The sequence below is a fragment of the Nerophis lumbriciformis genome, linkage group LG06 (assembly GCF_033978685.3).
Source record: "Nerophis lumbriciformis linkage group LG06, RoL_Nlum_v2.1, whole genome shotgun sequence".
NCBI classification, from domain to species: domain Eukaryota; kingdom Metazoa; phylum Chordata; class Actinopteri; order Syngnathiformes; family Syngnathidae; genus Nerophis; species Nerophis lumbriciformis.
The window spans coordinates 38,961,936-38,987,751 of NC_084553.2; the positions used below are offsets into that span (position 1 = coordinate 38,961,936).

Below are 25,816 nucleotides of genomic sequence, written 5' to 3' on the forward strand. Positions count from 1 at the left end.
GAAATTGTGTTAGATGTAAATATAAACTGAATACAATGATTTGCAAATCCTTTTCAACCCATATTCAATTGAATGCACAACAAAGACAAGATATTTGATGTTCAAACTCAAACTTTTTTTTTTTTGCAAATAATTAACTTAGCTGCATGGCAGCAACACGTGCCAAAGTAGTTGGGAAAGGGCATTTTCACCACTGTGTTACATGGCCTTTCCTTTTAACAACACTCAGTAAACGTTTGGGAACTGAGGAGATACATTTTTTAAGCTTCTTAGGTGGAATTATTTCCCATTCTTGCTTGATGTACAGCTTAAGTTGTTCAACAGTCCGGGGCCTCCGTTGTGGTATTTTAGGCTTCATAATGCGCCACACATTTTCAATGGGAGACAGGTCTGGACTACTGGCAGGCCAGTCTAGTACCCGCACTCTTTTACTATGAAGCCACATTGATGTAACATGTGGCTTGGCATTGTCTTGCTAAAATAATCAGGGGCGTCCATGGTAACGTTGCTTGGATGGCAACATGTGTTGCTCCAAAACCTGTATGTACCTTTCAGCATTAATGGCGCCTTCACAGATGTGTAAGTTACCCATGTCTTGGGCACTAATACACCCCCATACCATCACAGATGCTGGCTTTTCAACTTTGCGCCTATAACAATCCGGATGGTTCTTTTCCTCTTTGGTCCGGAGGACACAACGTCCACAGTTTCCTAAAACAATTTGAAATGTGGACTCGTTAGACAAGAGAACACTTTTCCACTTTGTATCAGTCCATCTTAGATGAGCCCAGGCCCAGCGAAGCCGACGGCGTTTCTGGGTGTTGTTGATAAACGGTTTTCGCCTTGCATAGGAGAGTTTTAACTTGCACTTACAGATGTAGCGACCAACTGTAGTTACTGACAGTGGGTTTCTGAAGTGTTCCTGAGCCCATGTGGTGATATCCTTTACACACTGATGTCGCTTGTTGATGCAGTACAGCCTGAGGGATCGAAGGTCACGGGCTTAGCTGCTTACGTGCAGTGATTTCTCCAGATTCTCTGAACCCTTTGATGATATTACGGACCGTAGATGGTGAAATCCCTAAATTCCTTGCAATAGCTGGTTGAGAAAGGTTTTTCTTAAAATGTTCAACAATTTGCTTACGCATTTGATGACAAAGTGGTGACCCTCGCCCCATCCTTGTTTGTGAATGACTGAGCATTTCATGGAATCTACTTTTATACCCAATCATGGCACCCACCTTTTCCCAATTTGCCTGTTCACCTGTGGGATGTTCCAAATAAGTGTTTGATGAGCATTCCTCAACTTTATCAGTATTTATTGCCACCTTTCTCAACTTCTTTGTCACGTGTTGCTGGCATCAAATTCTAAAGTTAATGACTATTTGCAAAAAAAAAAAATGTTTATCAGTTTGAACATCAAATATGTTGTCTTTGTAGCATATTCAATTGAATATGGGTTGAAAATGATTTGCAAATCATTGTATTCCGTTTATATTTACATCTAACACAATTTCCCAACTCATATGGAAACGGGGTTTGTAGTTTAATAACTTATAAACACGTGCTTACCTTAGCTAAAACTAATTATTGCTCCAATCTCATCCGCCTCAATAAAAATTATCCTAAATATTTGTTTAGTACAGTAGCATCTCTAACCCAACAAGGGACTCCCCCCAGTAGCTCCACCCACTCGGCTGATGACTGTGTTCTATAAACGCAGATACGAATGTATGTATGAAGGATATTGCCCTCCAAAATAATCTCTCTGTTTGACGAAGCACCATTAAAGGAACTCCTGCAACTTGTAAATGGGACAAAACAAACAACATGTTTACTTGACTTCCTGGGAAACTTATCAAGGAGCTGTTTGTAATATTAGGACCATCAGTGCTAAATATTATTAACTTATCGCTTTCCTCTGGTACTGTTCCCCTAGCAATAAAAAAAGCGGTTCATCCTCTGCTCAAAAGACTTAACCTGGATCCTGACCTCACGGTAAACTACCATCTTCCCTTTATCTCGAAAATTCTCCCAAAAATTGTTGCACAACAGCTAAATGAACACTTAGCGTCTAACAGTCTCTGTAAAGTGTGAACCTTTTCAGTCCGGTTTCAAGGAAAATCACTATACGGAGACAGTCCGCGCAAAAAATTACTAATGACCTTTTGCTAACTATGGATGCTGATGCGTCATCCATGTTGCTGCTTCTTGATTTTAGCGCTGCTTTCGATACCGTTGATCATAACATTCTGTTAGAACGTATCAAAACGCGTATTGGTATGTCAGACTTAGCCTTTTCTTGTTTTAACTCCTATCTTACTGACAGGATACAGCGAGTCTCCCGTAACAATGTGACCTCGGAGTACGTTAAGGTAACGTGCAGAGTTCCACAGGTTTGGTTCTTGGCCCTACACTCTTCAGCTTCTACATACTGCCGCTAGGTGACATCATACGCAAATACGGTGTTAGCTTTCACTGTTATGCTGATGACACCCAACTTTATATGCCATTAAAGCTGACCAACACGCCAGATTGTAGTCACCTGGAGGCGTGTCTAAATGAAATTAAATGGTGGATGTCCAGCAACTTTATGCATCTAAACTCTAAGAAATTGGAAATGCTGATTATCGGTCCTGCTAGACATCAGCACTTATTTATTAATACCACCTTAACATTTGACAACAAAACAAGTACACAATGCGACTCGGTAAAAAATCTCGGTATTATCTTCGACCCAACTCTCTCATTTAAGTCTCACATTAAGAGTGTTACTAAAACAGCCTTTTGTCATCTCCATAATATCCCTAAATTTCATCCACCACCGACGCTGAGATCATTATTCATGCATTAGTTACGTCTTGTCTTGATTAATGTAACGTATTATTTTCGGGTCTCACTATTAAAAGATTACAGATGGTACAAAATGCGGCTGCTAGACTTTTGACAAGAACAAGAAAGTTTGATCATATTACGCCTTTACTGGCTCACCTGCACTGGCTTCCTGTGCACTTTAGATGTGACTTTAAGGTTTTACTACTTACGTATAAAATACTAAACGGTCTAGCTCCATCCTATCTTGTTGATTGTATTGTACCATATGTCCTGCCCATAAATCTGCGTTCAAGAACTCCTGCTTATTAGTGATTCCCAGAGCCCAAAAAAAACTTGCAGGCTTTAGAGTGTTTTCTATTTGGGCTCCAGTACTCTGGAATGCAGAGATGGTACTTTACTAGAAGCATTTAAATCCCATCTTAAAACTCATTTGTATACTCTAGCCTTTAAATAGACCCCTTTTTAGACCAGTTGATATGATGTCTCTCTTTTCTGCTCTGCCCCCCGTCTCCTCTGTGGAGAGGTTATCAGGTGACCACGGATCAGCCTCCACAGAGGAGGCAAGAGCGGTTCCAAGTCGGGACCCGAAGTGGAACACTCCTCTTTGCATCAGTTGGTGACATCACTGCGCTGCTGACTTGTCAACATGCAAGAGAATCCCCTACTGGCCCCACTATGGACTGGACTCTCACATTATTAACCGTATCCACCCGGAATCTATTGGTTTCTCCTTGTTCCCATTAGGTTGAGTTTTTTTCTAGCCCTAATGTGGGATCTGAGCCAAAGATGTCGTTGTGGCTTGTGCATTCCTTTGAGACATTTGTGATTAGGGGCTATATGAGTAAACTTTGATTGATTGTGTTTTGTTAGCATTAGGGCTAGGCTGATAAAACATCAATATATATCGCGATAGACACATGATCGATATAAATCTAAAATGTTCGATAAACCATTCGAAATATATTTATATTTATTGGTCGGAAGAAACAAGAAAGTATGGCAAGATTAATTGCATGAAGTCTGTGTAGTGCCCAATAGCTTATACATTACTGCCATCTAGTTTCTCGAAACTGCAACTACCTTCGAATTTACTGCAATTATCTTACCACCTGGTTACCAGACACCTTCTCCAGTAATAAAATAGCACCCTTGGAACATTGTGTTATTGTATTTACTGGCAGGCTTAAATACCGGTAAGTCATAAAAAACATCATAATTATTGAATTATCCTTATTGATCAATATAAAAAAACGTATATCGTGATACAGTTTTCAGCCGTATCATCCAGCCCCAGTTGGCATCCTCATCCCAAATTTTTTTATTTTTGGGCAGAATTTGAAAGAATTATCAAATGTCTGCTAGATGCATTGTTGCAGTTTGCGACAATACAATTAAAGTAGTCAGTCTGCATACATTTCAAAATGACGGCAGTATGAGGAAAGTATGAACATCTCCTGTTAATTTGACTAACACGAAATAGGACGGACCAAGTGAGAAGAGTGTAATTTGAGAGGGAGCGATCATTTTTATGATTCTGACTTCAAAGAAGAAGGGTTTCGGACGGAGTTTAAAAATAAAATGTTTTAAAATACTCAAGCCAAATGAGATCCCCCAAACCAAGGGCACCCACGATGAGAAGAGACAAAAACCCGCAGAAAGACAGATTTAAAAAAAAGAGCAGAACCGGTGCTCAAAATTGAGAGAAAAAGAAGGTAATCTGCTCGTATTCTATTTGCGACCTCTTGCGTCCTTTTCTGATATTTTACTCAAGATACTTGAGGAAATGCTGAAAGAGCATGAAGAAAGAGGCTTTTGTGTCTACAGAAGAGCAGTAAAGTCCAGATATGGCGATTCTTTTAGATGTATTTATTACTCATAAATATAACCTTATCAGTGTTGAAGTAATCATTGACCAAGGCGACAACGCGTGAAATCAAGTGATCAAAATAAGTTTTACATGTCTTTATCCACACTCTCTATGTGGGGAAATGGCCTCCAGTTCTGTAGATGACGTCACACCAAGAGGGGGCGACATATTAAGTCTGACAATGGAAAAAAGGTTGGTTATCTAGAGATTACTCAAAAACAAATGGATGTTATGGGGAATGACTGCCAGATTCATTTTCAGGAGCAAAACAATTCATAAAGACAACTTTTTAGTGAAATTTTGGTTGTCTGGGTCCTTCAACAAATAATTTTGACATTTTGTAGAGTGAATGAATGCGAAGGCAGTGTTTGTGTGTGCGTGTGTCAAACCTAGCAGTGCTCTGGTCCAGGCCCATCCTCGTGACCGATCTCTAATCATTTGAATTTCATCGATCACAGCCACTTCATCTACATAAACACAAATAAAAATAAGTCATAGAGATGTAAACCTTTCCACCGTGGTGTGGATAACCATACATCATGTGCTTTATTCGCTCACATGGTGTGGTGACGCTGCACATCTCAATGGTGCAGGCCACGTGAGCAGATGCTCGACCGTCTTCGTTCACGAACGTTCTCTCCTCGCCAGTCACTAGGTCACACTGCACACCCTGAGAACATAAACAACATGTAGAGAGAGAACGCTCCGATAAAATAGGTGAAGGTGCAATAATGATCCATACGGCGTCATTGCTCTTCGCAAAGATTTCATGGGCGAGCAGTTTTAGCGGACCGCAGTAGACACCTGACTTAGCAGCCAAGTAGCGTTGGATGGCGTGGTAGGTTTTGCCGCTATTAGTGGGACCGGCGTGGAAGATCACTTTTCTCTGGATGGCACGAGCCTCTGGGTACCTGAAGAATACATGCATGCATATATAATGTACATACAGCATGGAAGCAAAAAGAAAGTAGCAATATCTATTTCATTTATTTAGATGTATCTGCACTAACATGGCTCTTCTGTGTATTCACTAAATTCTAACCCACATTTACATTTTGCGTTTCACTGACTATTCGGCGTCAGATTCCAGTAGGTCAACTTACTATAGTAAGTTTATTTTAATAAAACTTTTCATAAATCTTAAATCTGTGTAAATCTACATTCTTCTGTTGGTCGATATCTCAGCTTGAGCTTCTTATTCCCTACAGACCACGCCAAAAGTTGTAAATGTCGAAAGGAGCGATTTTTATGCTTGAAAATGCATCATTTTGGGCAAAAATTTTGTAAAATATGCTTAAAAAACAAATCTCCAATATGGCATTGGGTGACTGTAAATCAAATGTGTAATAATATAGTGTTATATATTTGCAAAATCACCATTGTGTGTAAAGAATTTTTTTTATTTTTTTTTATGGCACCCACAAGCCTAAATTTCCCTCAGCCCTAAAACATTCACACCTTAGCCAAATTGTGAGCAAATATGTTTTCTATCAATAGCTATGTGCACATGAACACATTTAATCGGATTAAAAGCCTAACCGGAATAAAAATGCTTCATGTAAACATGCCATTCAGAATAGTCTGACCCGATCACACACGTTCTGATCAAAATTTAATTCCGATCAAGACGGGTGGTTGATGCCAATATTAATTCGGATTGTAGAGCATGAAAACACATCTTCTGAAATTCGGGTTGGAATTATCCTTACTGCGCATGTCTTTGATGTCAGCTATGCTTTGTGGTGGAGGGGGACTAAATTGAACAGTCTCCTGAATGAAGCAATTGTGCTGCTGTCTCCTCCTATTCAACATGTACAGACATAGCGTTTTATACTTTTGAATTTGTTGCTTTAAAACGAGACTAGCAAAAAAAAAGTATAGTCTGGAGTGTCATGCGTCGATGTAACAATAAAAGAAGGGATCCCGTTGTCGTCTTAACGAGCGTTTTTTTTCACAACATTACAGCTACTCCACGTGCTCTTAATGAGCTAATTTAGTCACAACATTACAGCTACTCCACGTGCTAACTGCTGGTCTCAAACACATACACAACCGCATGCGCCACAACCCGTACAGAATCACAACATAAAAGCACAGAACATCTCTATTTCTAAAAGAGAGGTAAAACAGAAGTAGTGAACAGAAAGAAAAAATTATAAGTAAATACCATAACGTCGGACAATCAGAAATGCACAAAGCCATGTTTGTTTACAGTGGAAGTCTACTGCTACCTTCAGCACCTGCAGTAAGAAAACTCGAAAAAGAGGGCACCATAGCACAAATAATAACACTATTTTCCGTTTATGTTGGGTTCTGCGCATGTCAACATAAAGTATTCTAATTTAAGGTGTGATGCATGAAAATGCACGTCCCAATCAGATCCTTTTTTCAGGGTCAATGTACACAGTAACATTCTAATCCGAATGATGATCAAATTCAATAAATGTCATCCATGTACACGTGGCTACTGCCTTGAACATTACATCTTTTGACACTTTCTGGTTTCCATTTTCTGCAATTCCACAAATAAAAAAAAACAACATTGGTCCAGGGTATGAAGAACAATGGATTTAACAATCTATATATTGTTTATTTACCAGTTAGCAGGGACTCTTAAGTCAGAAATCTTCTTCAGGTCATCCATACAGTCCAGCATGGGAAAAATCGTCTTAGCATGACGCATAAAATATGGGTAGATGTCATCTATGTGACCTACAGATAAAAAACACAAAAAAGATTGCAGTATACATTTAGAATTACTGCTTTGCATTTGTATATCTGTACACACCTGCTCCACAGAGGATGTCACTCAGGATGATGTGCAGATCAGCAGGGAGTGTCGTCAACTCCAAGAGGTATTTTCTAAAGTTGACAAAGGCCTGGTGGAAGAGTCGTGCTGCATAAAAGAAAATAATACTGAGAAACTGTTACTACTTCATTATCTTTTTTCTTTTCATTTCTATAGGTTGTCATAATAAGTGCTTATACCTCAACAACAAAAACAATAAGAAGAAATATGTTAGTTAATAGCAATTAAAATTTATAATAAATAAAATAGTGTTGCAATGTGTTCTTGTTTTGTTTAGCTATGCATGGTACAATTAAATGTGCGCTATATGTATTATATATTGACCATTTTTTGGTTTTTCGTTGTGTTTTACTCTTTAGCTGTATGTAGAAATGAAGCCGCTGGTTCCATGATAGCTGTCCTCTTTTAATGCCTTTTATGTTTCCCTTGTGTTTTTACTAGGACTGTCAACGTTTAAATATTAACATGTGATTAATTAAAAAATAAGATAGTGCAATTATTCTTCATTCATTTATCATCAAAGCTATTTGTTTTGACCGCACCTTTACTCAACTGGTGGCGCACAGTGTTTCACGGTTCAGGATCAGGTCACATGCCAGTGTGGTGATAGTCAGCGCGGTGTGCGCAGCATGCAATTTGTCCTTTTAACACACTCCGACGGAACTTTTGATACAACTAAAGTAATTTGTTGGTAATGCAACGACACACTATCAGTGCACATCAAGTTTAAAATACCATGTTAAAGCAAAAATACGCAATCGAGGATGTCGCTATCCTCTAGCAAGAATGTTACATCAAAAACAGGCAGAGTTTATCTGCTTCGATGTTGTCAACTAAAGTAAAACCTTATAAATTAAACCAGTGTTGAACCATAGGGCCAGTGTCAATTTATGGGCTGCCAAAAGATATGTTTCCCAGCAGTTGCCGTATGCGTCTCTTTACCACCACTTGTGGCAGTAATGACAATCTCAAACAAACAAAGAAAGTCTGAAGCTTAAGTCAGAGATTTTCTTTAGCAAAAAAAAATTACTAAAAGTATTAGGTAAACTCTACTTTTATTTCCACTTCAATGTCTTCGGCAATTTCCGTAGGTTCTATATCACTGGAGTAACGCTTCTGCACTCTCTGCCTCTCACTTTGATAGATAGATAGATAGATGTGGACATATTCAGACAAGTTGGTACACTTTGACAGCCAATTTAGACCAAAGAATTGTGAGAAAGACCCGAAAAGACGCTTGGTTTCCCCCCTTCCCCCTCTTTCCTCGCGAGGATTATTCTTCATCTACCGTATTTTCCGCACTATAAGCCGCCCCGGGTTATTAGCCGCACCTTCAATGAATGGCATATTTCAAAACTTTGTTCACCTATAAGCCGCCCCGGGTTATAAGCCGCGCCTACGCTGCGCTAAAGGGAATGTCAAAAAAACAGTCAGATAGGTCAGTCAAACTTTAATATATTACAAACCAGCGTTCTAACAACTCTGTTCACCCCCAAAATGTAATGTGCAAATGTGCAATCACAAAAATAGTAACACTCAAATTACTGCAGAGCAATAGCAACATCAATAACTCAACGTTGCTCGAACGTTAATGTCACACAACACACAAAATAAACATTTAAAGCTCACTTTCTGAAATTATTCCTCATCCATAAATCCCTCGAATTCTTCTTCAGTGTCTGAATTAAAAAGTTGGGCGAATACGGCATCCAAAATGGCCGGCTCCGTCTCGTCGAAGTCATTAGAGTCAATGTTGCTGTTGTTTTTCCAGCAGTTCCATGAATCCTGCCTTCCGGAAAGCTCGGACCACAGTTGAGACCGATATATCCGCCCAGGCATTTACAATCCACTGGAAGATGTTGGCGTATGTCGTCCGGCGCTGTCTCCCTGTCTTAGTGGCGCAGGTCATCTTGTTGCTTCCTCTACCTTGCTGCTCTATTTCCGTGTTCTACTGCGTGACTTATTGCCTTGAGTTTGAATTCTGCGTTGAACGCGTGTCTCTTAATAGGAGCCATTTTGTGGTCTTTACAGATGTAAACACACAAATGAAATGAAACGTAATATCCGCGCGCTTCTTCTTCTATGGGGGCGGGTGGTTGCTTACAGTAGAAGAAGAAGCGCTTCCTCGTCTATGGGGGCGGGTGCTTACCTTGGCGGTTGCTTACCGTAGAAGAAGAAGCGCTTCCTCTTCTACGGGGGAAAAAAGATGGCGGCTGTTTACCGTAGTTGCGAGACCTAAACTTTATGAAAATTAATCTTAATATTAATCCATATATAAAGCGCACCGGGTTATAAGCCGCACTGTCAGCTTTTGAGAAAATTTGTGGTTTTTAGGTGCGGCTAATAGTGCGGAAAATACGGTAAATGGGAATATAACAAGATTCTATAAATCTCCATCCTAGTGACAGCAGAAAGTGTACAGTAAGTGATGTTTTATTATTTTTGCTGGCTGTCATTAAGTCTGCAGTGAGCAGTAATCATTGATGTTGTCAAAGAAAAAACAAAAGTTGTGATCGTTTTGAAATTAATGCTTAAATCATGCTTAAATTTACTGTTTAGAAAGCATTAAAAAAGAAAAACACGGGATCTTGTCTTACAAACGGATTGTCAATTGTAGGCAAAATTCCAAAAAAGTGCAGTTCCCCTTAAGCAAATTTTAATTATGCAAGAAAGTAATAATTTGTGATTAATCATGATTAGGCAGCACGGTGACACAGGGGTTAGTGCGTGTGCCTCACAATACGAAGGTCCTGAGTTCAATCCCGGGATCTTTCTGTGTGGAGTTTGCATGTTCTCCTCGTGACTGTGTGGGTTCCCTCCGGGTACTCCAGTTTCCTCCCACCTCCAAAGACATGCATCTGGGGATAGGTTGATTGGCAACACTAAAGTGGCCCTAGTGTGTGAATGTGAGTGTGAATGTTGTCTGTCTATCTGTGTTGGCGACTTGTCCAGGGTGTACACCGCCTTCCGCCCGAACGCAGCTGAGATAGGCTCCAGCACCCCCCGTGACCCCAAAAGGGACAAGCAGTAGAAAATGGATGGATGGATAATCATGATTAATCCAATCTGATTTTTTTTATTATTATCATTTGTCAGCCCTGTTTTTAACTTTACTTTTTGTGGACTTTTTGTATCTGCCCTGCAACCACATACATTCCCTATTGTGGGATAAATAAAGTCTACCCTATTCTAGTGAGTTTAGGTCTAGGTTTGGCTTTAACTGCCCACACTGACGAAAGTGTCTTCTCATTCTCACCGTCCAGGCCGTTTTCTGCAGCCAGCTTCTGCATCTCTTTCCTCTTGTAAAAGCGGTTTAGCATTTTCAAAAGCTCACCTAAACACAGCACAGTATTCTGTTAAAGGTCACATTTCAAACTCGTTTAAACGCAGCATGCAGCACAAGTAATTTGACTGACTTTTGTCCAAAGGTTGCGTTAACTCGGCCCCAACACTCCCATCTGCAGACACATCAGTCTTCAGAGAGATGGGAACAAAAAGAGACGTGTCCGGAGCTTTTGAAGACGAGGAAGTAGAACTTCTGCTGCTAACAACAGAACTACTCGGATGTTTAGTCAACAAACCATTTCCAGAAGACACACGACAGCTACTACCGGTGAGGCGAACAGCCCGAGTGCTAACATGGCGCCGAAGCCGAGAAAACAAATACAAACACCGGTTTACTGACATGTTTTTTTCTTTACAGTTAATTTTACCCAACTGGGACTGTGTGTAAACACGGCGTTAATGAGTCGCCATAGGTTTTAAAAGTATGGTACAAACAACGCTAACTTCGAAGGACGGTCAACACGTTTGTCTTCCTGCTGGGATCCCACGTTGGAGAGGACCCGTCTGCGCTTTAGCTTGCCAAAATGATGCCTGTGTTAAAATAAATACGCGGTTCACATGTTTTTACATATTAGGCGAGAAAAGTATTTAAATTGCAACTTGTATTTGTTTTTAAAATGTAAATTTACTACCAGGAAGGCTGTGTCTGGTGTCGATTACGCAGAATCAAACTTAATTAAAAACTGGCATATCCGGAAACACCCCGACGAGTATATTTTAAAATATTGAATGTGCTATGCCCACTGCACAGCCAATCAGGTTTGTCCTTACTGAAAAAAACTAAAAGGTCCCGCCTTGTTTTGAGAGCGATTGATTGACCTATTGATTGACACTTTTATTAGTAGATTGCACAGTGCAGTACATATTCCGTACAAATGACCACTAAATGGTAACACCCGAATAAGTTTTTCAACTTTTTTAAGTCGGGGTACACTTAAATTGATTCATGATACCCTATACTATCATCATAATACAGTCATCACACAAGATAAACATCAGAGTATATACATTGAATTATTTACATTATTTAAAATCCGGGGTGTGGAGGGGGCGGGGGGGTTAGGTTTGGTTGATATCAACACTTCAGTCATCAACAATTGCATCATCAAAGAAATGGACATTGGAAGTTGGAACAGTGTAGGACTGACTATGTAGGATATGTACAGCAAGTAGTGGACATAGAGATAGAGATCAGAGAGCATAAGAATAAGTATCTACATTTGACTATTTACAATCCGGGGAGGTAGGATGTGAAAGGAAGTTTGTTAGTTTAGGGTTGAAGTTGCCTCGAGGTGTTCTTTTAGTGCGGTTTTGAAGGACGATAGAGATGCCCTTTCTTTTACACCTGTTGGGAGTGCATTCCATATTGATGTGGCATAGAAGGAGAATGAGTTAAGACTTTGTTGGATCGGAATCTGGGTTTACCGTGGTTTGTGGAACTCCCCCTGGTGTTGTGGTTATGGCGGTCATTTACGTTAAGGAAGTAGTTTGACATGTACTTCGGTATCAGGGAGGTGTAGCAGATTTTATAGACTAGGCTCAGTGCAAGTTGTTTTACTCTGTGTCCCACACAAATGAGTGATTGTTTTATTAAGGTATTTATTTTGGCCGCCTTTTAAACACACGACCCCTCGCAACCCCGAAAGGGACAAGCGGTAGAAAATGGATGGATATGTACAAGTGTTTCTCATATAAATACAATTATTTAATTACTGTAATTTAATCAGTGGCGCCAGAGCATCATACTCAAAGGCTGGGGGCAAATCTGGCCCGCAAAAACCTAGAAATAATGTGCATCAATAAAGCACTTCATATTTTTTAATAAATGTATTAGTTTTTTTTAATTCACCAAAAAAATTGGATGCAATTGCATGTATTTTAACTTGAATATGATAATGCAACAAACATTATATTAATATATTTCAAACATTTTTTGTTTAAATAAATATTTGTCACACTGTCTTGTGATTTTAAAGAAAGTTATCCATCAATTTCTACATAAAAAAATATATATGATCAAATGCATTTGTAATTGTGTAATATCATGAGGCGATTATAGATTAATATTGTTGTATCGATGAAGTGGTGACTTGTCCAGGGTGTACCCCGCCTTCCGCCCGATTGTAGCTGAGATAGGCTCCAGCGCCCCCCGCGACCCCGAAGGGAATAAGCGGTAGAAAATGGATGGATGGATACTGTTATTTTGACTGCCTGTAAAAGCAAGCCGATTTAGGAAGCAGTTATTAGACGCAAATGACCTCTTCCAGGCCCCACCCTCTCACACTGAAAAAACGTTGGTCCGCCCCTGGCAGCCATTTCTGTAGTTTTACAACAAATTACAACACAGCATTATGCAGCCTGTTTATCTCTGTTAATAATCATGCATTTTGGTGCCTATTAATATTATTAATCTTAGTCATTGTTGGGTGAAAGTATTTGCTTAAAACTTCCCCAAAATCCTCACGTGGGTTATCATCTGCTTTACACAGACGTCGGTGACATGACATTTATGGTTATTTGTTGGTTACGCTATGTAACACATATTTTGTAGGAAAGTTATTCAGGTTAATCTGCTTTCAAAATCAATATGACAGATGTTTAATATTAAATGTTATACTTTTGCTAGGTCACTGCCAGAAAGAAGGAAATTCATTACCAAGCAAGATGAATGGTCGACCATGCAGCCCATTTTTCTTCAAGTGCCTCCTTATTGTGCATCTTGAAACGGCCACACCACAATTTTTCAGAGGGTCCTGTATTTCAGCTGAAGTTATTTGTGGATTTTCTTTGCATCTCGAACAATTTTCCTGGCTGTTGTGGCTGAAATATTTGCTGGTCTACCTGAATCCCTCATTTTCCACTTCTTAATCAGCGTTTGAACACTGCTGATTGGCATTCTCAATTCCTTGGATATATTTTATACCCCTTTCCTATTTTATGCAGTTCAATTACCGTTTCCCGCAGATCCTTTGACAATTCTTTTGCCTTCCCCATGACTCAGAATCCAGAAACATCTGTGCAGCATTGGATGAAAGATGCAATGGTCTGTCAGAAGCCCAGAAACTCACTGACCTTTTATACACATACATTAATTACAAACAAACAGGTCACAGGTGAGGATTGGAACCTTGATTAGCCATTCAAACCTGTTTGTGTCAACTTTTGTGCATGTTATCAGATCAAAGTCACTGGGGTATGTAAACTTTTGATCAGGGTCATTTGGGTACTTTCTTTTGTCATTTTGATTTAAAAAGAGTAAACACAGTTGTTTGCCAATAAATAGCTTCACACAACCTTTAAGCATGAGTGGAAGAAAGGTTTTTGTGTTATCATTCATATTCTCTGAAGAATGGCCAAGAAATCATAAATTCTCCCAGGGTATGTAAACTTATGAGCACAACTGTATATATAAATATATATAAATAAATGATAAATGGGTTGTACTTGTATAGCGCTTTTCTACCTTCAAGGTACTCAAAGGGCTCTGACACTACTTCCACATTTACCCATTCACACACTGATGGAGGGAGCTGCCATGCAAGGCGCTAACCAGCACCCATCAGGAGCAAGGGTGAAGTGTCTTGCTCAGGACACAACGGACATGACGAGGTTGGTACTAGGTGGGGATTGAACCAGGGACCCTCGGGTTGTGCACGGCCACTCCTCCACTGCGCCACGCCGTCTATATATATATATATATATATATATATATATATATATATATATATATATATATATATATATATATATATATACATACATATATATACATACATATATATACAGGTAAAAGCCAGTAAATTAGAATATTTTGAAAAACTTGATTTATTTCAGTAATTGCATTCAAAAGGTGTAACTTGTACATTATATTTATCCATTGCACACAGACTGATGCATTCAAATGTTTATTTCATTTAATTTTGATGATTTGAAGTGGCAACAAATGAAAATCCAAAATTCCGTGTGTCACAAAATTAGAATATTACTTAAGGCTAATACAAAAAAGGGAGTTTTAGAAATGTTGGCCAACTGAAAAGTATGAAAATGAAAAATATGAGAATGTACAATACTCAATACTTGGTTGGAGCTCCTTTTGCCTCAATTACTGCGTTAATGCGGCGTGGCATGGAGTCGATGAGTTTCTGGCACTGCTCAGGTGTTATGAGAGCCCAGGTTGCTCTGATAGTGGCCTTCAACTCTTCTGCGTTTTTGGGTCTGGCATTCTGCATCTTCCTTTTCACAATACCCCACAGATTTTCTATGGGGCTAAGGTCAGGGGAGTTGGCGGGCCAATTTAGAACAGAAATACCATGGTCCGTAAACCAGGCACGGGTAGATTTTGTGCTGTGTGCAGGCGCCAAGTCCTGTTGGAACTTGAAATCTCCATCTCCATAGAGCAGGTCAGCAGCAGGAAGCATGAAGTGCTCTAAAACTTGCTGGTAGACGGCTGCGTTGACCCTGGATCTCAGGAAACAGAGTGGACCGACACCATCAGATGACATGGCACCCCAAACCATCACTGATGGTTTGGGTTGGTTTGGTTTGCATTTCCTTTGGAAATCGAGGTCCCAGAGTCTGGAGGAAGACAGGAGAGGCACAGGATCCACGTTGCCTGAAGTCTAGTGTAAAGTTTCCACCATCAGTGATGGTTTGGGTTGGTTTGGTTTGCATTTCCTTTGGAAATCGAGGTCCCAGAGTCTGGAGGAAGACAGGAGAGGCACAGGATCCACGTTGCCTGAAGTCTAGTGTAAAGTTTCCACCATCAGTGATGGTTTGGGGTGCCATGTCATCTGCTGGTGTCGGTCCACTCTGTTTCCTGAGATCCAGGGTCAACGCAGCCGTCTACCAGCAAGTTTTAGAGCACTTCATACTTCCTGCTGCTGACCTGCTCTATGGAGATGGAGATTTCAAGTTCCAACAGGACTTGGCGCCTGCACACAGCGCAAAATCTACCCGTGTCTGGTTTACGGACCATGGTATTTCTGTTCTAAATTGGCCCGCCAACTCCCCTGACCATAGCCCCATAGAAAATCTGTGGGGTATTGTGAAAAGGAAGATGCAGAATGCCAGACCCAAAAACGCAGAAGAGTTGAAGGCCACTATCAGAGCAACCTGGGCTCTCATAACACCTGAGCAGTGCCAGAAACTCATCGACTCCATGCCACGCCGCATTAACGCAGTAATTGAGGCAAAAGGAGCTTCAACCAAGTATTGAGTATTGTACATGCTCATATTTTTCATTTTCATACTTTTCAGTTGGCCAACATTTCTAAAAATCCCTTTTTTGTATTAGCCTTAAGTAATATTCTAATTTTGTGACACACGGAATTTTGGATTTTTATTTGTTGCCACTTCAAATCATCAAAATTAAATGAAATAAACATTTGAATGCATCAGTCTGTGTGCAATGAATAAATATAATGTACAAGTTACACCTTTTGAATGCAATTACTGAAATAAATCAAGTTTTTCAAAATATTCTAATTTACTGGCTTTTACCTGTGTGTGTATATATATATATATATATATATATATATATATATATATATATGAATGACTTAAAGGTATAGTAGAGGATGTTGTGGATCATGTTGACTATTGGTCCTCCTAATTGTCAATCATTCTGGTGATGTTACGTAAGGACATAAATATATATATATATATATATATATATATATATATATATATATATATATATATATATATATATTTATATTTATATTTATATTTATATTTATGTCCTTACGTAACATCACCAGAATGATTGACAATTAGGAGGACCATATATTTATATTTATATTTCCATGAAATATATATATATATATATATATATATATATATATATATATATTTATATTTATATTTATATCCTTACGTAACATCACCAGATTTATATATATATATACATATATATATATATATATATATATATATATATACATATATATATATATATATATATATATATATATATATATATATATATATATATATATATATATATATATATATATATATATACATACATACATACATATATATATATATATATATATATATATATATATATATATATATATATATATATATATATATAATCATATAAAACAAATGGCTTATCGATAAGCCATTTTTTATTCATTTATTTATTACAACGCCAAAATAGGCCTAACAACGCCAATGGTTGTAATTCTGGAGCACTTTGAGATTTGGAATCAAATGTAAAGTAGATTACAAATACAATCTATTCTATACATTATATATATATATATATATATATATATATATATATATATATATATATATATATATATATATATATATATATATATATGTATATATATATACATATTGTCGGAGGCAGATATTTACATATATCCGAATTATAGTGTTACTTATTTTCTTTCATAGTCATATTTGAAAACAGCTCGTGTTTTCCATTTATTCTCTTTCTGTTTCTCTGCAAGTAAACTGTGTGTGTTAACCTTGAGTTCTTTGGAATGTGTTTTGACTAGCATTTGTTTTGGCTAGAGACAGAGGACTGCCAGGGACTTAAGGGGGGAGAGGGTGTTTCGGGGGGACAGACCATTTTAGCGGGGCGATCCGAATGTTCTATGCTGTTTCTGTGAAAGTATATTTGCAAAGCTTTGCCAATATATTACAAAATACCTATTCTGTCTCTGGTGGTTTTTCAACTCAGCTTTAAGTGTCGTAAAGAGCTTGGGAGTGATTTGTGACTTGAATTCCCTGGGAGGAACAACTGGTCCAAAACGCAACAATTTGGTGCATTGGCCGGGGCGACACGCTGAGAATTGGACACCTCTTACACTCTTCTGGACAGACTCACGAGTGGCCAAACATAAAACAAGGTAAGCAGAGCCTTTTTCTAAAATCTGCTTTAGGAGTCTGTCTTGAAGTATGTAAGTCAAACACTGTTTGTACGCCAGACACAGAGTGGACATTTTGATGGATTGATTGCATTTTTCCCTTGTCCGCCATTACATAAAAAGCTGTAAATAAGTGGTCAACTCGCGTCATTGTGTCTCGACTACCGTGACGGAAGGTTTCATTGACGAATAAACTAATAGTTGGGTGTAGCTCACCCTGGGTCATTGGTCGTCGCCTAAACGAGTAAGGGGTTCCAGGCCCTTCGTCTGGGACGAAAAATTCTGAAGTAAGGGGTTCCAGGCCCTTCGTCTGGGACGATAAATTCTGAGATAAAAGACACAATGGCTACGGAGTGTGACAGACAGGAATGTGATGGCGGATGGGGGAAATGTGATGAATGGCTACCGTTTAATGATCAATTGAATGTGCTTTTGGTGACAATGGAATCAGCGGGAAGAGACAAAAAGGAGAACGTTTCATGAAAGGGTTAAGAGGGAGTTTACAACACTCTTTGAAAAATAAGGGTTAAGAGGGAGTTTACAACACTCGTAAAGTCGTGAACTCAAACGTTTGGTAAATAAAGAAAAGTAACTGGAAGTTTTATGGTAAAGTGAAACACAGAGAAAGAGCTTTCGTGCAGCTTTTTCCTTGTGTGTGTGTGTGTTGCTGGTTGCGTGGGAGTGTGTGTGTGTGTGTGTGTGTGTGTGTGTGTGTGTGTGTGTGTGTGTGTGTGTGTGTGTGTGTGTGTGTGTGTGTGTGTGTGTGAGTGTGTGTACGTGTGCTTGTGTGTGTCTACTGAGAGCATAAGCGTGCTTGTGTGTGTGTGTGTGTGTGTGTGTGTGTGTGTGTTGCTATTGGTGACGGTGGAGTCCGTGGGGAGAGACTGAGGGAGGGGAACAAGGTGAATTAGATAAGGACATGGCTCGAGCACAGGGCGAGAAACCTAACGGTTTAAAAGAAGGCTTACAGAACTTATGTGCTCGAGAATTTAAGAGTTTGACGGAAGTGAAAAGTAAGTTAGAGATGAATAAGATAAAATGGACGGGCTTTCGCGCATGCGCGAGGCTATTCAAACGACCCGCTCAGACTTTGACTAAGCCAACGCCCCCTACTCAAGTGCCAAGAGAGGCAGGTACTCACACGCCCTCTCTAAGCCATCGGCTCAAATTCTTAACCCCTTCCTTTGCATGTCTGACCATTTTCCCCCAGTAGATAACAACCTCTCACGTGCACAACAGACATTCTTGAATAATACACAACAGAGGCAGACTTTGTGGTCTCCTGTAACCGCTAAAGGCTTGCTGGAAGGCTACATTGACAAACAACCACATGACCCACATGCATACAACACACGCTCCAAAAAGGTAGAAGGACATGCATATCCACTTTTTCCTGAAATTAGTGGCCAATTTCAAAATATAAGACTTTTGCTGTTGCAGACATGCAATCCATTGTTGACAAACTCCCACCTGTGTCTGAAGGAGGGAGTCTTTGGCTTAACACGTTAGACAAACTAACAGCGGGATACACTCTCTCCGTAGCAGACTTTAGAGGCATTTTGTATCGTTGTGTTTCCACACAAGATGGCCAAAATATGGAACAACAAGCAGGATTATTGGCTGAATCTTAACACCGTACATAAGAGGCATAGCTACTGCTATGCGCAGTCTGTTTCCTCTTCCGTGTCAAAATACCACTCCTACATATCGGTGGAAAGATGGTGAGTCACCTTATGTATTTATAGACCAAGCTAAAGAGCAGTGGTCACGTGCTACAGGTGTGCATCCCAGTAAAGAAGGGGAACACCGACAGTTTTTTAGATGAGCAGTACTTGACGCAATGCCAACTGTGGTGAGACGCAGGATGGATGATAACCCTGATATACACGGTGCCAAAAACAACACATGGCAGGGACATCTTATTCATCACATGCAAAATTGTACAGAGCAGGATGGTGGTAGAGTAACAAGGAAACAACTACTTAAATTACAGATCGCTGAAGATGAAAAGTTAAAAGAACCAAAAGGTCAAAGATCAGCTAGCGTATATTCAGCAGTGGGTGACCTTGCTTTTGAGTCCCAGCAGGTGGAGGAAAGAATCCTCAACAGACGTGCGACCAAAAATTATAGTTGCTTATTACATACACACAGTCACCATGACAGAAGTCTGATAGAAAGTATCAAGACAGGGTGAAAACTGTTTCATCTGTGACCAGCCGGGTCACTGGCAACGTGAATGTCCTAACTCCTCTGAACGAGACAGGCTCCCAATTGCAGCCAAAACATCATACAGGCATGGCAAAGGACGCCCAAGGCAGAAGCCCCAGCAGGAAATACAGACAGGCCCCCTGCTGGACATAAGTGTCAACGGACAATGTTATCAGTTTGTGATTGACACTGGTGCCACCCACTCATTTCTGAATGCAGAGGTACCAAAGAAACCGTGTGCTTCCTTTTTGAAGGTCGAAGGCTTTGCTGAGGTCACAAGAATGTTACCGGTCACCAAACCTCTTCCGGTTCAGATTGCTGGACACACACTGAAGCACCCCTTCGTGGTTGACCTGCACACACCTTGCCTAATTGGTAATGACCTCCTTTACAGACTGTACCCTGACATTCAATATCGCACAGAAGGAACCTTCCTGGTGTTACCTGACGGCTCAACCACCAAGCTGCCACACCACTACCAAAGCTCCTCCATGAGCTCATACCACAGCCTGAAACACCAGAAATGGCTGACATCTCCAACTGCTCTATCAGTGAAAACCCTGGCTGACTGAGATGCTTCCCTGTGTACCGCCACCCGACTCGCCTCATGTTCATGCCAGGAGGCCTTTGACTCCTTTATATTTATATATGTTGGAACTCAAGGTGTGGCTGCTCATGTTGACATATCTTTGCTACAACTAGCATAGTATAAGATGGACACAATTGCTGTCCCACATTGTTCCCTTGCTCTTTGCCCCGCCTACAAAACCAAAGACTTAGGTCCAATGATAAAACACGGCGTAGCTGCCACTCATTGCACCGACACCCAAAACCACATTTTCCTCTTGTTTAAGTTTTCTGTTAAACACATAGCTATGGGCTGCACTTTGGACACCCCGGCTGTAGGCTACGAGGAGCTAGCAGCTACACAACAGCTGAGCTAAAACAACACATTACATTTAAGCATATCAAAAAAATTATAGTTGCTTATTACATACACACAGTCACCATGACAGAAGTCTGATAGAAAGTATTCAGTAACAAACGTGTCCGCATCATTCGACTTTCTACAACATGAGCTTGACTTAATTTGTTATTGTGGCCACCAGGCGTGGTGAAATTTCAAATTACTATTGCGAAGGCATCCGCCATAAGGTTAGTATTTTTCTAGTATTTGTGTCGATATAAATATAGGCATATTTTGAAGCTTTCACCATATTGGATAAGGTACATAAAATTTAGGATTTAGTTGAGTTTGAGTTATTTCTGATTTCGCTAAGGGGTCCCCTACCCTAATACCACCCTCCAGTGGTCCACAGAGACTGAAATGACTTTCATTGACCTCAAACATGACATGTCCTCCGCCCCTGCTCTTGCTGTACTTGACTATTAGCTGACCTTTTTCTTAGATGTTTCTGAAAGTGATAGTATTACTGACACAGTCTCTTTTTCAGAAACAGAAGGGGGAGGAGGTGAGGGTGGATTCAGACTCTTGGATTCAGACTCCGTACAACAAAATAGCTTTAACAATATTCCTGTGGGTAAGAAGTTATAACTAAATTGTTGTAAGTTTGTAAATTTAACTAGGAGATGAGGGTGGATTCAGACTCTTGGATTCAGGAATAAGCGGTAGAAAATGGATGGATGGATGGATGGATTCAGACTCCGTACAACAAAATAGCTTTAACAATATTCCTGTGGGTAAGAAGTTATAACTAAATTGTTGTAAGTTTGTAAATTTAACTTGAAAATAGCCATTTTGCACATCGATAGTAGTTTAGTAAATCAATTTGGAATATGGAGGAGGTGAGGGTGAACCGTGTATAGTTTTTGACTTCATTGATATGATCAATCCGGTGAAAGGGAAAAGATACTTGCTGACTTGTGTTGACAATCACAGTGGTTGGCCGGAAGCAACCCCAACCTCAAAAGAGGATGCAAAATCAGTAATTAAATGGCTTGTGAATGACCTAATTCCCCGACATGGTTTCCCCAAAAAGATTAGGTCAGACAAAACACCCATTTTAAAATTACTCACTTAGCCTTGGTCGAAAATGCTCTTGGACTAGAACACAGGTTCGGTTTGGGGGTACCATCTTCAGTCCCAAGGTAAGGTTGAAAGGATGAACCAGAATATCAAAAACGAATTGGCTAAAATCTGTGCACAGACCAAATTGAATTGGATTGACATGTTGCAATTAGCGTTAATGATCATTCGAATGTCCGTGAATAAAACTGTTTTACCGAGTTTTTCACCCTATGAACTGCAGGATCAACACCCCCCTGGAAGAAGAAATCAGCGTAAAACCAAAATGGTATTTTACACAAAATGCAGAATTTGTGTGCCAGTTCTTCTGTACAGATTCGAGGATGACAGCCCGCCACTCCAGATTCCCTTCCGTCCACTGAGAGGGTCAAGATCAAGGTCATCAAACGCAAGTGTACGGAGCCCAGGTGGAATGGTCCCTTCAAGGTCGTGGTACGGACGTCCCACGCCCTTCGACTAGCTGGTACAGGGGACACCTGGTACCACCTCTACCTCCGCACTCCTGCGGAGGAGCCTGCCACGGAAGGGGCCCAGAAGACGACGCTAAGAGACACCTCTCTCCGTTGAGCTGCCGTCTACCGTCGTGTAGATCTTCCAGATTTTCTACCTACATTACTCTGATCAACTTCTATATCGTATACCATTGATTGAGACCAGTCCATGTGCTAGATGTTTCTTAGTTTTTCTTGCTTGTTTTCAGCATAAGGATTTGTGTCGTTACATTAAGTGAAAAGTTTGATGTTTATCCCCGTCTCGTTACCTGAATTACTCTGATTTTGATCGATGAAAGGCAGGATGTTATACCCAGTAGGATTCCCTGACGGACTGGTGTTTGGGCTTGCTCTACTGACCTTGTGTCTCAATTCTTCCTTCCTGACGACAGTGACTGACAAGTGTCTTAGAACGTACGGCGGACTTGAAATAGACTGGGTCAAGGGAGACAGCAAGACTTACTTTTCTGACCTGTGTAGTGTGATTAAGTGCGAGGGAAAAAATAGTTCTTACCGTGCTAGTAACCTCTCTCTTTGTTACGACTCAAATCTGAACTATTGGTGTCGGATGCGGACAACATACTCTGGTAAGTGGTGCCCCTTTTGGAAGCAGGTAACCCACTACACAGGGCCCTTAGACTACCATGACCCTTTATATGCCAACATACCTCCACAATTCAAAGTTATTCTGAGAGGGATGACCTTTCTACCGGTAACAATTAGAGATGCTACTTCAGTAGAAGCATTTAAGTCCCATCTTAAAACTCATTTGTATACTCTAGCCTTTAAATAGCCCCCCTGTTGGACCAGTTGATCTGCCGTTTCTTTTCTTTTCTCCTCTGCTCCCCTATTCCTTGTGGAGGGGGGGGGAGGCACAGGTCCGGTGGCCATGGATGAAGTGCTGGCTGTCCAGAGTCGGGACCCGGGGTGGACCGCTCGCCTGTGCATCGGCTGGGAACATCTCTGTGCTGCTGACCCGTCTCCGCTCGGGATGGTGTCCTGCTGGCCCCACTATGGACTGGACTCTTACTATTATGTTGGATCCACTATGGACTGGACTCTCACAATATTATGTCAGACCCACTCGACATCCATTGCTTTCGGTCTCCCCTAGAGGGGGGGTGGGGGGGGTTACCCACATATGCGGTCCTCTCCAAGGTTTCTCATAGTCATTCACATCGACGTCCCACTGGGGTGAGTTTTTCCTTGCCCTTATGTGGGCTTTGTACCGAGGATGTCGTTGTGGCTTGTGCAGCCCTTTGAGACACTTGTGATTTAGGGCTGTATAAATAATCATTGATTGATTGATTGATTGACTTTCAGAGGAACTTTGATCGGTCCCAGAACCCCATTTCCCTCACAATTGCCAGAACAGGTGTTATACCTAGTCTCTTTTATGTTGTTTTGGGGGTTGACCAGACAGGTACAGACCCTAAAGGAATTATTAAAATTAATGTCCTTGAGAGGGCGTTAACTACCTCTGTAGCGCCTAAAGTGCCACTCCACCTGGGTGACGTTACATTGACACTCACATCTGTGTATACTAATGACATCACCATTGAAGACCTGGTAGCTTTGACCTTAAAAGCAGGTGCAGGCAACCTGTGGCTTAGGTGGATGACTAGCATGGCTAAGAGCCAAGACCTGGGTGACTGTGTTGCTTGTTCCGCTGGACGTCCCTTTCCCCACACTTACCCCGCCCCTTTTAAGTTGACTGACACTAATGGCTCAAACTGTCTTATCTCCTTGTTTTATGAACCCACACCGCCAGGTTGTGATTTGTTGGTTAGTGTGTACCCTCCTGTTGACAATTTCACCCGACTTCTTCCCTTTGTGGTCTAAAAGCTGAAATACACGTGTTTTCAATTTACAGGACCCCCTTCATCCCCCTACAAATTGGGTGACAATACCCCCTCCTGGTGCACCACCCTGATAGATGGCTCAAGGATAGGCCCTTGGGCACGAGCTGACTTATTCTGGTATTGTGGGGAGCACAGATTGTACATTAGAATCCCGACGTCAGCCATTGGACTTTGTGCTATGGTTAGACTGGTGACCCCAGTCACCCTAGTGGGTACCAAATTAACACCCCTTGGAACTCCTGTTTCAGCGACCTCTCTAACTTCCCGCAGAAGACGCCATGTTTTATCTCGGAGGAGTGTAATGGGCTCCTTTGATTTGATGAGAAACCCTGATGGTGTTTACTTTGATGCAATTGGACAACCAAGGGGGGTCCCACCACAACATAAATTGTGGTGTGAATCCTGTGCAGGTTTCGAGAACCTTCCTATAATTGGTGCTATTTTCCCTGTGACTGCTACTAAAAATGTAGAACGCATTAACTATGTTTTTTATAATCTGTTGAGACTGACCAACCTGACTCGTGACGCTGTTGAAGGACTTGCTGAACAACTTGCCCCAACTTCCCTCATGGCCGTCCAGAACCGCATAGCCCTTGACCGTATCCTAGCCAAGGAAGAAGGTGTGTGTGCAATGTTTGGTGACCAATGCTGTACCTTCATTCCTAACAACACCGCCCCCGATGGCTCGGTCCAGAGGGCCCTGGAGGGCCTCCATGCCCTGTCTAAGGAACTTACTGAAGTTTCCGGTGTCTCTGACCCCTTCAAAGATTGGCTCCAGAGCACCTTTGGAAGGTGGTCTGACCTAATTAAGTCTGCCCTGATCTCCGTTAGAGTTTTCTTGGCCATCATAGCCTCATGCGGTTGCTTTATCGCCCCTTGTGCTAGGTCTTTGTGCACCCACATCATTGTTAGAGCTGTAGAAGGACAACCTCACCCTATTTCTGGGTTTGCTATGTCACTGAAGGGGGTCACGCAAAGTGGTGACTTTCGAGAAATGCTAGTTTCCTTCCCTGAGGGTGACGACATTGACATAGATTCCATCCGTTTATCTCCCATGTAACTATGCTTTTAAATTTTTACTAGCTTGCTCAAAGAGGGGCGTATTTTAGAAGTGTTGTACTAGTGATAAAGATCTTTTTAGAAGATCTGAAGGGGGAATTGTCGGAGGCAGATATTTACATATATCCGAATTATAGTGTTACTTATTTTCTTTCATAGTCATATTTGAAAACAGCTCGTGTTTTCCATTTATTCTCTTTCTGTTTCTCTGCAAGTAAACTGTGTGTGTTAACCTTGAGTTCTTTGGAATGTGTTTTGACTAGCATTTGTTTTGGCTAGAGACAGAGGACTGCCAGGGACTTAAGGGGGGAGAGGGTGTTTCGGGGGGACAGACCATTTTAGCGGGGCGATCCGAATGTTCTATGCTGTTTCTGTGAAAGTATATTTGCAAAGCTTTGCCAATATA

The 25,816-nt window shown here is 40.7% G+C and overlaps 1 protein-coding gene across 1 annotated transcript in view; it reads right to left on the reverse strand.

Annotated features, from left to right (window-relative positions):
* The window catches only part of supv3l1 (SUV3-like helicase), a 30,547-nt gene extending 19,172 nt beyond the window's left edge, over positions 1-11,375 (reverse strand). The window contains exons 1-7 of the mRNA XM_061964275.1: positions 10,928-11,375; positions 10,768-10,845; positions 7,491-7,598; positions 7,300-7,414; positions 5,445-5,613; positions 5,261-5,372; positions 5,092-5,169 (exon numbers count right to left, since the gene is read on the reverse strand). Coding sequence (XP_061820259.1) covers positions 5,092-5,169; positions 5,261-5,372; positions 5,445-5,613; positions 7,300-7,414; positions 7,491-7,598; positions 10,768-10,845; positions 10,928-11,198 — 931 coding nt within the window. The 5' untranslated portion in view covers positions 11,199-11,375. The remainder of the gene's footprint in view (positions 1-5,091; positions 5,170-5,260; positions 5,373-5,444; positions 5,614-7,299; positions 7,415-7,490; positions 7,599-10,767; positions 10,846-10,927) is intronic.
* Between the last annotated feature and the right edge of the window lie 14,441 nt (positions 11,376-25,816).